The 15,707-nt window shown below is 40.3% G+C and overlaps 1 protein-coding gene across 2 annotated transcripts; it reads right to left on the bottom strand.

Moving 5' to 3' along the window:
* Positions 1-3,239: 3,239 nt before the first annotated feature.
* On the bottom strand, positions 3,240-15,430 carry LOC117472181 (vasodilator-stimulated phosphoprotein-like). 2 transcript variants are annotated; one of them, XM_034117339.1, is made up of 12 exons: positions 15,074-15,430; positions 13,592-13,763; positions 9,684-9,864; positions 9,147-9,195; positions 8,579-8,810; positions 8,292-8,383; positions 8,178-8,220; positions 8,033-8,063; positions 7,885-7,927; positions 4,727-4,787; positions 4,390-4,447; positions 3,240-4,293 (listed from the first exon to the last, which is right to left on the bottom strand). In XM_034117339.1, exons 1-12 carry the CDS (start codon positions 15,076-15,078, stop codon positions 4,259-4,261), a joined length of 1,002 nt encoding a protein of 333 aa, XP_033973230.1. In that variant the 5' UTR covers positions 15,079-15,430; the 3' UTR covers positions 3,240-4,258. The 2 variants fall into 2 exon arrangements, with proteins under 2 accessions (XP_033973230.1, XP_033973231.1); XM_034117340.1 differs by lacking the exon at positions 4,727-4,787.
* Positions 15,431-15,707: the final 277 nt, after the last annotated feature.

Raw genomic sequence — 15,707 nt, 5'->3', positions numbered from 1 at the left:
TTGGAAAAGAGCAGCGCAAAATGCTCTATGTGGAAACAATATTGAAGAGAAGGCTCCGTAACACATTACTCTAAACATCGAGTTCAGACATATAGGCTGTCTTGAACACTATCATCAGAGTAATGTGAGCTAATCAATAAATAAAGATTCAGCCGATAACACGAAAGTATATGGCTACTTAACATGCAGAATGACGTCATTTTGCATGCTAAGTAGCCATGTGCTTTCTGGGGCTAAATCTTCATCAGTAAACCGATTTAACCTTCCTTCAAAATAAGAGTCCCGATCTTATTACTATCAAAATAAAAGTGCAAAACGAAAACTTTACCATAGGAAAATATTGGCATACAAATATAATCACTTCTCTAAAAGGTAACTCATTTTAAACATAGTTTATTTATATATAATAATAATATTAATATCAGTAATAAGCTTTATATTTGTATAGCACCTATTACAAGAATTGTAGCCAAACTGGCTTCACAGCAGTTCAATAGACAGATTAGTATAACATGACAGGATAAAAGCAATGTAGAGGAGCAGCTACATTTCAACACATATCCACGAAGATTAATACATGAAGACTTGTGACTCGGACTTGACTTGGACTCTTCTTAGGTGACTCGGACTTGGACTCGGACTCGAACACAAGTAATGATGACTCGGACTCGGACTCGACTCGGACACTCCTTGGGTGACTCGGACTTGGACTCGGACTCGAACACAGGTAATGATGACTCGGACTCGACTCGGACATTCCTTGGGTGACTCGGACTTGAACTCGGACTCGACTACGACTCTCCCTTGGTGACTCGGACTTGGACTCGGACTCGAAGAGTGGTGACTCGAGAGTGACTTGGACTCGTGAATTGGTGACTTGACTACAACACTGCCTAAGTATCTGTCGGTGTTAACAGCTTCAATGGGGTTATGCTGTGCAGACATGATGCAGGGAAGAACAGTTGGTAACTTTTTCTTATTTGAAAACAACATGACTTTTGTCTTATCTGAATTTAACACCAACCTGAGGTGGAACAGATGTGACTGAAAAGTGTCAAAAGCAGACTGCAGACGTTCAAATGCAAGGGCAACAGTGCTAGCACAACAGTACACAACAGTATCATCTGCATATAGAGGTACACAGGCATCAATAATTTGACCCACATCATTTATATAAATAGTCAAAAGGGTCGGTCCCAAGACCCACATTAAGAAAGCTTGAGGAGAGACTGCTGAATTTTACACATTGCTTGCTAACTTCTGGCATAGAATGCCATGGTCCACAGTATCAAATGCCTTGGATAAGTCTATAAAAAGGGCAGCACAGTAGCTCTTTGCGTCCAAGCTTTCAACAATGTCATTCACTACTTTCAAAGCAGCCGTTACTGAACTGTGCTGCTTCCTAAAGCCTGACTGGTGAGGAGATAGAATGTTGTTCAAGCTTAAATATTCTTTGATTTGATAATTCACCAGCCTTTCAAGTACTTTAGCTAAAATAGAGAGCTTGGAAATTGGTCTGTAATTATTCATCACCATGGGATCACCACCTTTCAATAAGGGGAGAACATTTGCAGTTTTCCAAACATCTGGAATGACATTGTTTGTTATAGAAAGATTAAAAACATGACACAGTGGTTTGGCTATAATATCTGCAGCTAGCCGTAAGAAATAAGGGGGAGATCGTCCGGGCCTGCTGATTTTTTGGTGTCTAGGCCCTTTGGAGTCTTACAAACCTCCCCAACATTGAAGGGGTTGAAGGAGAAAGTGTGGCTACTGGAGGCATGACTGGTGGTGAAGGAGCGAGATGATTTACCAAAAGATAATGTGTCAAACAAGGAACTGGAGGCAATACAATGTTTATTAAAACAATTAAGCATCTCTGTCTTATTTGACACAGGGGTGGAGTCAACAACAATGTTAGGGGGCAGCTCTAAGGAGCGAGAGCTGGCAGAGAGGGATTTTATGGAATGCCAAAATCTCCTAGGATTGTTTAAACTGTCTGTATGTAAAATCAATGGCTACTTAAACACTAAATTAAATAGCTAATTCAACCCAATCAGTCTTAGTAAATTCACAGAAAAGTTTACAGTATTGTATGTTAACACTGATTTACATGTTTTGACAGAATGGAGGCAAAGATATCGTGGAAAAAGGACTATGCTGAGTGTCGTGAAGATCCATGTCCCGCATGAAGTGCAGCAAAAGAAGACGCCACACCTCCCAACGTGTCCATCTCCATCGAGGGATTGGCGGTGCATGATGAGGGTGAACGCCTGCCTTCTGCTCACGGACATCATCCATGCAATGGACTTAAGTAACGCATCAAAGATGAAATACGCTTCTGTCGTTTGCAAAAATCTTTCTTGAACTTAATTTCCTCAAGATTTCTCTTGAAAGTCCACATGTTTGCAGAAGCAGTCGTGGAATGTTGAGGTACTTGAGAATGTTCTTTTCGTTGCACTTTATACTCCACTACAAATCAAAGGGAAATATTGTACTTTGTGCTTCACTATCTTATATAGAGTTTATAAAGTATAAGGTTCTGTTTTTTAATTTACAAAAAAATGTAAATATTGTTAGAAATCCTTGAGCTATTACGTTCTCAAGGGTTACTACAATTACTACAGGGTACTTTTTACATGTAATACTCAAACAGCATTTAGCTAATTATACTTTTACTTAAAGTGGACCTATCATGCTATATTATAATAATATAGTGTAGGACCATACCTATATAAGGCATATTTATACTTTTTTATTTTCAAAATACCAAACAGATCATGCATTTTAGCCATGCCTCATTTCGCTCAATTTGAAAAATGTTAGCTCTGTTTTTGCAAGGGCTGATTCTGTGAGAACAGCACCATCTACAGGCCTGGCATATGTACTACAGCGTCTCCAGCGCTTTCGAACGGCAATGGCCGTGGCTGTCTCCTCCTGATTGGTGGAGTTGGCCCAATGTTTGTTTGTTTGTTTGTAGCCTTTATTTATCCAGGTTAAAAAATCCCATTGAGATCAACGATCTCTTTTACAAGGGAGACCTGCGGCACATTTAGTTACACATATAAAAACAAACAGAATAGCCGTAGCGCCACTGTCCTGACGTCAGGACAGTGTTCAAATCTGGATCAGTTTTGATCAGATCCGTTGCAGACCCTTTTTTATAGATTTGGGTATGGAGGAAAATAGAGAGGGTTGTGTTTTCTGACACTTGGTGAGTTCCCTGGAACACTGGGGACACATATTCATGTATAAAAGACGTACAAAAGTGCATTTTGCATGATAGGTCCCCTTTAAGTAACATTTTCATTACCTGATTTTCACTTGTAATAGAGTATTCTTACAGTGTGGTATGAATATTTTTACTTAAAGGGGACCTATCATGCAAAATGCACTTGCAAAAACAGAGCTAAAAAATGTCAAATTGAGCAAAATTTAACTTTAACGGACATGTTAACCGGCGAAAAAATATTCTAACGGGAACTCTGGGCGACGTCCAAGAAGAAAGACGGGTAGACCGACTTTTGGCAACTTTTTCATCGTTTTCCAACCGATTTGACCGCTGTCAGGCACTGACACGTCTCCACAATTGCCATAATAGATTGCCCGATCGGGCAACCAGCAGGTGAGGCTTCATTGCCCGAGCTAAATACTAGATTGCCTCGGGCCATCGGGCAGTCGTTAATGTCGAGCCCTGGAACCATTACACCATTTGACTGGAGCTGAGCATTGTAGCTCGAAATCTGTGCCTCTTAATGTTCCTATTCTCATAATACAGCATTTATCAAAATTAGGCCTTAGCCCAGCTAATTTTGAAAAGTTATTTAAATCAACTATGAGGGCATCTAATTAAGTTTTTTCAGGCTGTAGAAAGAAAGTTGCATCATCTGCATATAATGTTACTTTTGTTTCAATACAATTTGATCTTAAGCCTGTTATACATGAATTGTTTCTAATTCTGATAGCAAGAATTTCAATGCATAATAGAAACAGATATGGAGACAGTGGACACCCTTGACGTACGCCTCTGGACAGGCTAAAGCTTTTTGATAAATATCCATTATTAATTATTTTACTGGTAGGTTGGTTATATAAATCCAGTTATGGTCATGCTCAAAACTATACAACGACAAAATGATAAATAGTGATGAATAAATTGGCATTGATATTTTGCCTCTTTTTAACATGTTTAAATATATTAATTGCAAGCATTGAATGGCAAAACATTACAAATATTTGTTATAGTTTTTGGGATCTTTTAGTCTTCGACCTTTTGCAGCTCCTGCATCAGAGCTGGAAGAGAAACAGAAGTAATATACAGGAATTACACAAAATATTTCAGTGAATATTGATAGTATAGACAACGACTGATGGCATGCAATAGCCTACCTGTGATAATCTCCTCCTTGACTTTTTGAAGTTCTTTTTTCACTTCTTCAATAATTTCCTTCAAACACACAGATGTATGCAATAACTTAAAACCTTGGTATTAAAAAAGTTGTAGTTGACAAATCCTAGAAAATCATCAGTATTTCAGTAAATGGTCTGAAAGCTATATTCGTTAACATGGCACAAGAGTGGCATCCTGAACAAAGGTTATTGTTGCTTGCAAATCCTGTTGTTTTTTGTAAAAATGTAGAATATTACAACATAAGTTATTAGTATTTTGTTGATTATAAAAAAGTCAACACATTTCCTTGATGATCCTTTCAATAGAGCAACCAACCTGTTTGATTCCTTCAATATCATTTCCGGTGCCATCCGAGTTATTTTTCCCCACCTTCATTCTAAAATATAAAGACGCATTTTTACCCTTAGCCGAAACAGACTATTGAAAGAACTGACACTGAGAAGCGGACACTTTTAATCAGAAAGTACAAAAGCACTTCAAGGAGCAGGTTGAGCAACCACTTCATTTGAATGTTCTATATAATAAATATCAATATAATCCTATAATTTGACTTGAGTTTGTGGTACTGTAGGGTAATGACTTTCTTTCTACAACAATTTGTTTACCCATTACTTTGTTCGATTAATGCTAATACTAATTACCACTCTGGTGTTTGTATGAGCAAACCCTCCCCCAGTTCATGTTCATGCTGTCAATAAAGACATCTAGTAATGCATTTACAGGCACTACCATGGAACATATTGTGGAGCAGAAAACTGTCACCAGACGGCTCAGACACAAGTTTCAGTCTCATGCTATAATAGCCTCACACAGAAAAGGGGTGCTTTTTTTGTAGTGAGTCATTTGCAAGCACAACACCTCTAATATAAAACAGAGTTTTTCACTGGCTCTAGTCATCATACGAAGCAGAGAGTGAGAGAAGTAGCAGTTTGGCAGAGGAGAGAACACTCGTGACAGGGAGACTGATAACTGGACCAGTGGTTGCATTAGACTTTTTCGTTGTCCGTCATTTTGACGGACAGGATCATAATATTTCCGTCATAATCCATTATTACCCATCATTTTATTTTTTTATTTATTCATTTAATAATATTAGCTGCTAATTGTAGCCACCAGAGTATCGCAGCTTCAGGTTTTGGCTATGCGTCACTCTCACTCTCACTCACTTATTTGGTAACGTGTGTATTTGTGTATGTGTGAAAAAAGATGAACAGACACCGACCGTGCGGTCACTTTTCATGTCAACACGAATATGAATGATTTATTTTTTCCTGCACTGACAGCACAGCAGAGGGGGGCAGAGGCCACTAAAACACCGCGACCATTGTCCTAAACAGGCAAATATGAACAATGCCATTGTTTGAAATGAGACAATTACAATTAAAATATGAACAAAACATTTACAAGAACAACTCAATTGACCTGCTGTAGCCTAGCCTGAACTCAGACCTTCCTCCTGGGCCGCATGGATTTAAACTGGGTGCTCGCTAGTGCGTAGTCAAATGCATCAAGGGAGATTGCTGCAGAGGCGATTGTCATTAAGCGTTGGGTCTTTGCCTCGGACAGACGACTTCTCATGGCCGTTTTGATGTTGTTCTGAAGGCTGAACCCGCGCTCTGCTGCTACGCTGGAGACTGGAATTACCAGCGGCACTTCAGCCAACGTTTTGTAGTCGGGAAACATTTCTCCCAGGGAAGTGATCAGAAATCGGCAAGACTCTGAACGAGGGATTTCCCGATCCTGCAAGCACTCGCTTCACTGGGAGGTAATCCCTCAGCATGCGCTCCTTCTGCACCAGTGGCGCAGCTGCATCCCTTTGTGACCCGTAGTTGTCACAGACGCGCTCCAAGGCCTCCAGTCCGTAGCTCTTTAACGCGCTGTCAGCACCCGGATAGCGAGATGCATTGATCACGGTGTCGAGATCAGCGATGATGCCTACATGCTCCGAAGGAAATCTTTTTTTGATGGATTTAGTAACCTCCGCGATGTAGTCTGTGCGCACACGTGAAAAGGTCTGAGCGTCTGCCTGGGTGAGCGTGATGCCACAGAAGTTGCCGTCTTGTAAAGCCTTGTTAAATGTGGTCTCCGCCTCACCTGGCCCATTCATCAAGTCCTCGAGGCTGGCAAGGGTCATGTTCACGACGGGCTGGATGGAGGAGATGTTGACATCTTCTTTTTGGAATGTGAGGTTCATGCGGTTCACCACGGCCAATACGTCAGTCAGCAGGTGAGTCAAGGCAGGGAACATGAGCGTTTGGAGGCGCTTTCTAATCCCCTTAGCGACCGGACAGTCTTTGTCAGCTTCCTCCTCCTGCAACTCCAACACCAGAGCAACCCAGTTGGCACGTATGCCCTTAACTGCCCTCTCCAGCGACAGCCAGCGTGTAGCTGATGGTTGTTTTAGGCTCAGCAGGTCGTGTTCCTGCATTTCGTTTTGGAGTTCATTTAGTCGGTGTGTTCGAATGGGGGAATTCTTGTAGTATGTGTATATGTTATTAACAGTCGTAATTGTGTTTTTAATGCCTCGTTACAGGCAACCTGCGATTTCTCCACATGCTTTACCATTGCCACGCTCTGGTTGACCACCCTTGAAGCTTCGATGTGGCTATGGCTACTTTTGTGATCATTCAGCGCTGATTTCTGCATCGTCGTGCACCCTCGGACAAATCCGTTACTCATCTTAGCTTTTCTACAGATGTCGCAGAACATTTTGCCATCTTCCCTCCTCAGCCACTTAAACTCTTGCTCCCACTGAACCCAGTACTCCTGCTTCAACTCCTTGCCACTTGCTTGTCCCTCTGCTGCTGGCTGAACGTTGTCAGTTTTAGTCTTACTGGCTTGTCCTTCATCCTCCACTGCATCAATCCCTCTTTTTTCACCTCGTTTATCCACACCATCACAATTACTGGGCTTATTAAAAAAGCTTCGGACACTCAGCTGCCGTAACATTTTGCGATTGCTAAAGCCGGTTAAACAACGAGGCAGGGGCGGCGCCTAGCAACGGCGCCTAGCAACCCCATTGTTTTGTTATGAAAATGTATATATATATATATTTATACACATTCTCCCTCAGTCGACCTGGCCACTAAGGATGTAATTTAATGTGGGCCGCTGGTGGACATTTTGGCGCTGTTCCGAGTTGTGTTCTAATCTGTCAAAATGACGGACTGCTTTCAGATTTTCCCGTCATTCTTGGAAAAATTCCGTCATAGACGGAAAATATTCGGTTAACGCGACCTCTGAACTGGACCCTGGGGAAGTGGCTGAGTTAGAAGAGGGATTAGCGGAGGAGCTGGGGCTGGAGTCCTTTTGATTGCTGCTTAAGGATTTGGGCCTGCAAAAACATGCCGATCCTTTAAGGCTGATTGGGTTTTTAATTATAAGGATAGCTAAAGCAGATGAAAGGTGCTTGGTAAACATAACGTAATGATGAGTCACGTGGATAATGAGAACCTAATGAATCAGGGGCTTACCTTGGAATTGTAGCATATTTTTCTTTGGACTTTCCGTCGATTTCTGATGAAAGATGTATTAATACGGTACATAGCAAGAAGATGAAATGAAAAGTCATATTTATGTGATGGATTTATTATATATATATGGGTGTGTGGCACTACTCACCTCCCGGTTCTGAGAACTTTGGGGTATCCTCCTGCAGGCAAGCACATAAATGTAGCAAACATTTCTTACAAACAAACTCATGCCTAAAAGTGTATGGCTCCTTCTACAACCCTTGTAGAATAGTGAGAAAAATCAGGAGACTTACATTCTCAGGTTGTTTTGCAGCAGGATTATCAGAAGCTTTCCTCCTATTTAAGATAATTTTATTATCATCACTTAGAGGATAACTGTCTTTTATGTCTCCTAAGTAATAACTTACCTCCTAGCAAGGATGGCACTCATTTCTCCCATTAGACCAGCTCCTCCACCTCCCCCAGAGGAGGATGCTGATGTTGCTGCTCCTCCCTCATCCTGGATACACAAAAACAACTTCAGTCATGTTCAGGACTTTGGTTAATTGATCAGCTTACAGTCTGTCAATTGTGCGAAACTAGAGTCATCCTTCACTTATGCCAAGCTGCATCTTTTGATACAGTATGATACATTGCTCTCCCTCATGGTGATTGCATTGGTGGAGTACTTCAAGAGAGATTGTAAGTTCTTTACCTTCACAGTTTTACGCAGTTTGGCTCCTGACAGAGCTGTCGCCAGATTGTTTCCACCCCCACTTCCTCCTGAAGGGGGCGGTGGTGGTGCAGGTGGGACCACTCCCCCAGCAGGAGTTGGTGGTGGTGGGCCCGGAGGTGGTGGGGGTCCAGGGGGGGAGGGTGGAGTGGTGGCAGGGGCAGGAGGAGCAGCAGGGGCAGTGGTCTCCTTCTCCTGCCTCTGACACTCGGCCCTGGACAGACGTGGACACATTCTAATGTTGGTGTGAAAACCCAGCAGTTTCTAAAAATTGTGTCATATTTAAGTGTTGCTTCTCTTTCAGCTGAGTTAAATCCATAACAATATCATTTAGTTCTGGGAGATTTTAGTACAAGCGCCTATGGTGCCAGCTTCTCGAATGTGGGGATTATCAGTTTATCATAGTGAACTGAATATCTCTTTGACTGTGGATTGATAAAAGAAATCGGACAGAAACTTCATACTTTTGGAAAATGATCTCAAATGTTAAAAAAGGAATAAATAAGCATGATGACAATCACTGATATATATGATTTATAGGAAATAGTACCCTGTATGCTCCTCCAGCTCCTGTGAAGAGGGTCCGTTCTGAGCCGGGCCTAAGCAGAAACATTGTTATTTGTAACGAATAAGTGTTCTCCTCTAAATCAACACTTTTCAAAAGAACACAGTAGATGAAAACAAGGTTGTAGTAGAGAGAGAAAATAACCTAACTAGTAACCTTACGTTCATTTTGATAGTATACATTCATCATATACAATGTAGTGGTTTCCTTTTGTATGTAAAAAATCAAGCGATGAAGTAATTTGTCACTCACTGGAATTAATACATTATTATTATTATTTCAAACCATATGTCAGTGCAATATCACATTTTCAACACACAGCAGCAGGACTATAGCAAAATGCAAAACAATTGTAAAATGCAGTGATGACCTGTTTATTATTTCAATCAGTGTGTTCCCTTTATAAGACACAATCAGGCTTTGAATATCATTTATGCTATACACATAGCGGCTACACAGATAACAGCATGACTGCTACAGTAACACCCTGCCCTTCCTGCTGAACTCTTCCTGTTGCTCTACCTGTGCCTGCTGGAGAATGAAGAGCCTGCAATGCATGCATCATGGAGTCGGCAAAAAGAGCAGCATCTTCCTTACTGCCAAAGTTCAACCCCCACACGTGTTTGGGATCCCGCCACTGATGGAAGTTTGGAGTGGCTTGGTTGTACTTTATCCCTTTGACAATAGGACAGTTGATCACCACCTAACAGAGAGGAAGGATTTGAGAGCTTGGGGGTCTTAGCTCAGTTTGTCACAAACACCTTACACATTAAGAGTTATGCAAACTAATTTGACTCAGATGTATGATGTATCTGTCAGTTTATACAGATTATGACACCTCAAAGTTTAGGTAATGTTATTGTGGCAGCGGGGTGTGGTTAGAGTGGCTCAGCTGATCAGAACCAGGTAAAGAGTCACTAAATAAAAGCATGCTGGTAGGGAGATCCACTGACACGGAGCAGCCTCCTTCCATTCTGATAGTGGTGCTTAAAAACAACAAAGTTTATTAAAAATAGCCGGGTGGCAGAAACTGAGGTATTCCACAAAGTAACATAAACAATACAGCCGTCCTTTATTTCTTGAGGCTGCTTTGTGTCAGTGGATCTCCCTCTCAGGACCCAGACTACTGCAAGGAGACCAGAACCAGGTTACCAGCATGCTTTTATTTAGTGACTCATTACCTGATTCTGATCAGCTGTCTGGCCTCCAGTGGTGACACTGTATTGGACAAAAGGAGCACATTAATTCATTTCCCATCTGATCGCAGGGACATACAATCATCCAATCAACCTTAAGACTGAGTCTTTAAGCAACCTCTGACAGTACGCCATGTCTGGTGTGAGATGTGAGAGCAGGCTGAAGAAGCCACATCTCAACAAAACTAAAAACTACAAAAGTATGGGAACAAGCTTTGACTTCTTATTTCTATTGAATAGGGTTAGCTGCTGGCATGGATGTATTGCATAGATCAGGGGTGCCCAACCTTTTTTGAACCAAGAGCTACACTGTAAAAAATGGCTGTGAAATCCACAGTTATTTACAGTGTTTGTGCACAGTAAATTACTGTATACCATTTTAGAGTATAATACCGTGTTTCCAACCAAAAATTACAGCAACCCTGGAGTTACTGTAGAAATAGCAGTTGTAACGTCCCAACTGTAGAAAATCACAGTAACCAACAAAGTACTGTATACAATCACAGTAACCAACAATGTACTGTAGATATTCATAGTAACCAACAATGTACTGTAGAAGATCACAGTAACCAACAATGTACTGTAGATAATCACAGTAACCAACAATGTACTGCAGATATTCACAGTAACCAACAATGTACTGTAGAAGATCACAGTAACCAACAATGTACTGTAGATAATCACAGTAACCAACAATGTACTGCAGATATTCACAGTAACCAACAATGTACTGTAGAAGATCACAGTAACCAACAATGTACTGTAGATAATCACAGTAACCAACAATGTACTGCAGATATTCACAGTAACCAACAATGTACTGTAGAAGATCACAGTAACCAACAATGTACTGTAGAAGATCACAGTAACCAACAATGTACTGTAGAAGATCACAGTAGCCAACAATGTTCTGTAGAAGATCACAGTAACCAAAAAAGAAAGAACCAACCAAAAAACGCCATTTCTAGAATATCTAGAAATATCTTAAATAAACCAACATCTTTTTCTTAAAGGTGGGGTAGGTAATTTTGGTAATTCCTTACAGAGCCCCTCCTCCAACACACACGAACGCGCACATGACCAATGAGGGCACGAGATAAGTTTGTGCACAGATGGAAGGCTGACAGGCAGGTAGGCCATCCAGTTATTTTAGCCGGGCCGGCTAAAATGATTGGTCGTGCTTTTTACAGTACTACGGCTTCCACAGATGACATTTTTTTATGGATTTTTTTTCAAAGCACTTAAGATATTCATTGCTATCGGGATGTTAAGAGCATTCCATGGAATATAACAAAAAGTGTATCTCGAGCCGGTTTCTCAAATTTACGTACCCCACCTTTAATATACATAATCTTGATGCAGTGTAATTACTAGTTTGTCTATACTATATATTTTATATACTTAGTAGATATATATTTTTAAGACCCTATGTCTTTGCAAACCGGAAGAACTACAACTGTGGTGCTTCCGGCTTCTTAGATAATGATTTTGGGGTTTTCATTAGCTGCAAGCCGTAATCATTAAGATTTACAAAAAATAAAGCCTTGAAATATTTCACTTTGTGTGTAGTGAATCCATATAATATATGAGTTTCACTTTTTGAATTGAATTAATGAAATAAATTAACTTTTCCACGATATTCTAATTTATTGAGATGCACCTGTATATAGTGGCTTGGCCAAACCAAGTTGAAACCAAGGGATAATTAATAGTAACAGAATATACAAAGGACACTGACAAAAACCCAAATCCCCCCTTTAACATGGAAGCAGGTGGTTTGTCCCAATCTGTCCCAATTGGCTCCTTGCAGTATTTATAAGTCCTCAGCGCTCGGCCACACCCTTTGCTGAACCAGGAAGTAACCTCCCCCAACAGCCACGGTAACTCAAGAGACAAAAAACAGTGCTGACACATATGACACAGGAAAAAAAGAAAAGACTCTGAACCCTTTCTTTGCCATTATAAAAAAATAGTGTTGCTACAAAAGTATAAATTAGGCTTACTCATAAAACAACTCGGATCTGAAGCTACACAGGAATCTGCTGCCAAAGTGCAATAAAAAAGACAAAATTAACAGAATCAAACCCTTTTTTTGTTGCATTTTAGTAGAGTATAAAAAGAAATGCCTTTAAAATAGGATGCAAGCAACACTAGTTTCTTAACCTGAATTGATAATAGACTATAATCAATTTAAACAGAACAGATCTTAATGTTTGCATTCTTATACCATTTTGTACAATAATTATAATGAATAAGTTCAAACAAACTCAAACTTACAGCTGTTTAATAACGGTATCTAACTTGAGTTTTTATTATATCAAAAACCTGTTGAAATGCTACTGTTATTTTTACTGTCCCCAAAAAGCGCGTCGGCAGCCTCCAGGAATGCTTCTTTCACAACTTCGCCGTCTTTGAAAGACTTCATGTGTTTGGCAAGAACGTGACTGACACGATAAGATGCTATGGTAGCAGCCTTGCTCTTGTTGTTGGGCCTGGTGAAAATGGACTGCTGTGCATTTAGCTGTCCTTTCAGGTCCCTCACCTTTTGGGAGCGTAGGGCAGAATTAGGAGGGAATCCCGTCTCGTAGCGTTTGTGCACTGTTTTGAAATGCCGCTCCTAAATGGCCCTTCTTCGGTAAAGCCACGCTCGCATTGCAGATGAGACAGATGGACTTTGAATTGGAATAGATACAAAAATAATCATCCTCCCACTCGGAGTGAAAATGATATATTTTGGGCTTTTTTGCTTCTGCCATAATTGCGGTCTTGTGTGTGCGGACTGTCACTCCTGTTGACACGGACAACGTCAGATAACTAGTGCCCACTGCCCACCAGCCACGCCCCGACACATGGGGTCACGCCGGCCAATCACAAAGCTTTGATGCGTTCAAGTGCATTATTCTGGCACAGGAAGATTATGTTATAGGACATTAACGATAAAACAGAATATTGTTGTTCTATTTTTAGACACATCTCGCGATCGACTGGGAATCTCCCCGCGATCGACCGGTCGATCGCGGGGAGACTGGTTGGGCACCCCTGGCATAGATAGACCAAATTCAATTATGAGCTCAGGAGAAGTGAGGCTAATGTTGAATAGGTTATGCTGTGTTTTAAGCAGGCAAACTTGAAATATTTTCATTGAACTTGGTGAAACTGAGCTAAACTGGAATTACAGCTGAGTTTGCATTCTATTGTTTTCCAAGTGAGTTGTTCCCTCAGGGTGTGCTGTACCTGCTGGTCAGCCTGCAGTTTGCGTCCCACCACTCTGAAGGTATTAGCCCCAGGGTGATGATAGATGTGGACTCGGCTGATGGAAGGAGCCTCAGATCCCGCTGGCACCCATCGCTTGTGGACATCATCATACAGCATGACTGTTGCTCTTACTTGGCAGATACTAGACTCACTTTGGGGAGGAGAAATTATGAAAAATGATGACATGCTGCTCATGCTCATTAGTAAAGAACATAAGGTTGCTGAATGTGGAGGAAAACAAATGTGTAGTGTTGTGGCAGTAATGTAGATATGGACACCTGGTTTTGAAGCGGTAATGCGTGAATATTCATATTCAGTCTCTAATATTTGTGTGGAGGGCACTGCACTGTGTATGGTGTAACTTCTTCTCACTCAATATGTAAGGATATATATAATAAGCAGGTATAATTCGAACACCAGACAAGAACATTGATGTTGTGCACATTTAAAAAAAATGGTCAAGTCATATGAGCTGCTGACATTGTATAGTATAGTACAAGTATAATACATAATGTAATCTGTATTAATACATATTTTAAACCTTTAAATGTATATTTTTAAATCTAAATCAGCAACAATAACTATCAAATCAGTGCAGTGAAATGTATTGCCTTGAATATAAAGAAGCGTTACAGGGAAAGACACATCATTTATAATTTTACAAAAAAGTGACATCAAACCTCTTCTTTTAAAGCACCTCTATGATTTTGCCCATTTGTCATAGAATATTCCTTTTACACTTATTTCATTACTTTACAGTCTGAATCATTATGACTATGAGTTATGTTTGAGTTAACTTGTTTTGCAAAGTCTGTAGCCTGTGGGAAATATTGACTTCCTGCCAAAATGTTTTTTATGATTTGACAACTTCCTGTGTTCGGCACGATGCTACCTAATATGGACTACTATTTCTTTCTTAAAAACGTTATGTATACCTTACCGGGGGAATCAATTGTTAAAGCATCTCAGAACAGAGTCAAAAGTCAAATAAGAAAGGAAAAAGTGATTGAATGATCAATAACAATGAAACATGATCAAAACAAAAATGCAAATAAACTACCAGAACAGCTAAGTGCATTAATACACCTTTTACCCAATCCACAAATCATTGCACCTATGGTTTGTAGCACTGTACTATATTATTATATAGATACAATTATAAATGTGTATATTAATATTAATGCATGTGATACAGTAATTGCTAAGGATTGATGTCATTTGTTCCTTAGTGCTGGGTGATGGTGACAGATACATACTAGCTAAACACAATTTGTTAAAAACTATTCTGCTATGTACTCCAGAAATATAGCAGGAAATTTGGTTGGAACGAAGAGGGTTTTAAGCAGATAGGAAGCTTCGGTTCTGGAGGTTTTTAGCTACGCATGATGCGTTCTGTAACAAAAACCTAACCCAAAAGCACAGCTTCGATTGGACTAACATTATCACCGTTTTAAGACTCACCCCATAGTGTAGCTGTAGTCAGTATCCAAAGTTTCACTTGCTTTTCAACAATTTGCTTCTTCTCATGAAATGTAATCCTCCCTCTCAATCCCGCACACCTCAATTGCTCTCACTTGCACTTCTGCCTTTGTATTTTCATTTCCTAGACAGGGCTTTTTTCTCTTCCTGTTCTCGTCTTCGGCACATTTTGTTTTATTGTTACTTTCACATCTCCTCCTTTATCTGTCTGCATGTGACATAGCATTCATTTCCTCCTGGTCCTGTGGTAGCAATGAAAGAACAACTGCAAACTTGTTTTGTTTTGAGAACACTGTACACATCTGTATTAAATATGATAAAAGGGAAATGCTCCACTGTGTGTGTGTATGTTTGCTTCAGTGTGTGTGTGAGTGAAACTAACACATTGTCAGTGACTAGCTGTGTCCCTTTAATAGATGTCTCTTGCGATCTAAGTGTCGTTCATTTCCTCTTACCTAACGATCACTCTACTGTTCCTCATTCTCCTAATACCAGGCTGAACATAATGTGCAGCATTTCACAATTTCAATAGATTTTAAGTTGACAACATAATCCAGTCAATTTTACAAAAGTGAACACAGTCACTCCCAGCATTTCCCTGTTATTGAAATATGAA

Source organism: Trematomus bernacchii, unplaced genomic scaffold, assembly GCF_902827165.1.
Source record: "Trematomus bernacchii unplaced genomic scaffold, fTreBer1.1, whole genome shotgun sequence".
NCBI lineage: Eukaryota > Metazoa > Chordata > Actinopteri > Perciformes > Nototheniidae > Trematomus > Trematomus bernacchii.
Note: the sequence above shows the minus strand (reverse complement) of the source record. Positions and strands in the feature narration are given on the sequence as shown.

Excerpts from the sequence above, each read along its gene's own strand:
- LOC117472181 (XM_034117339.1), bottom strand. Across the intron at positions 9,196-9,683 it reads TCATTCTCCAGCAGGCACAG|GCCCGGCTCAGAACGGACCC; the intron begins GTAGAGCAACAG and ends GTTTCTGCTTAG. Across the intron at positions 8,811-9,146 it reads GAGCTGGAGGAGCATACAGG|GGCCGAGTGTCAGAGGCAGG; the intron begins GTACTATTTCCT and ends ACGTCTGTCCAG.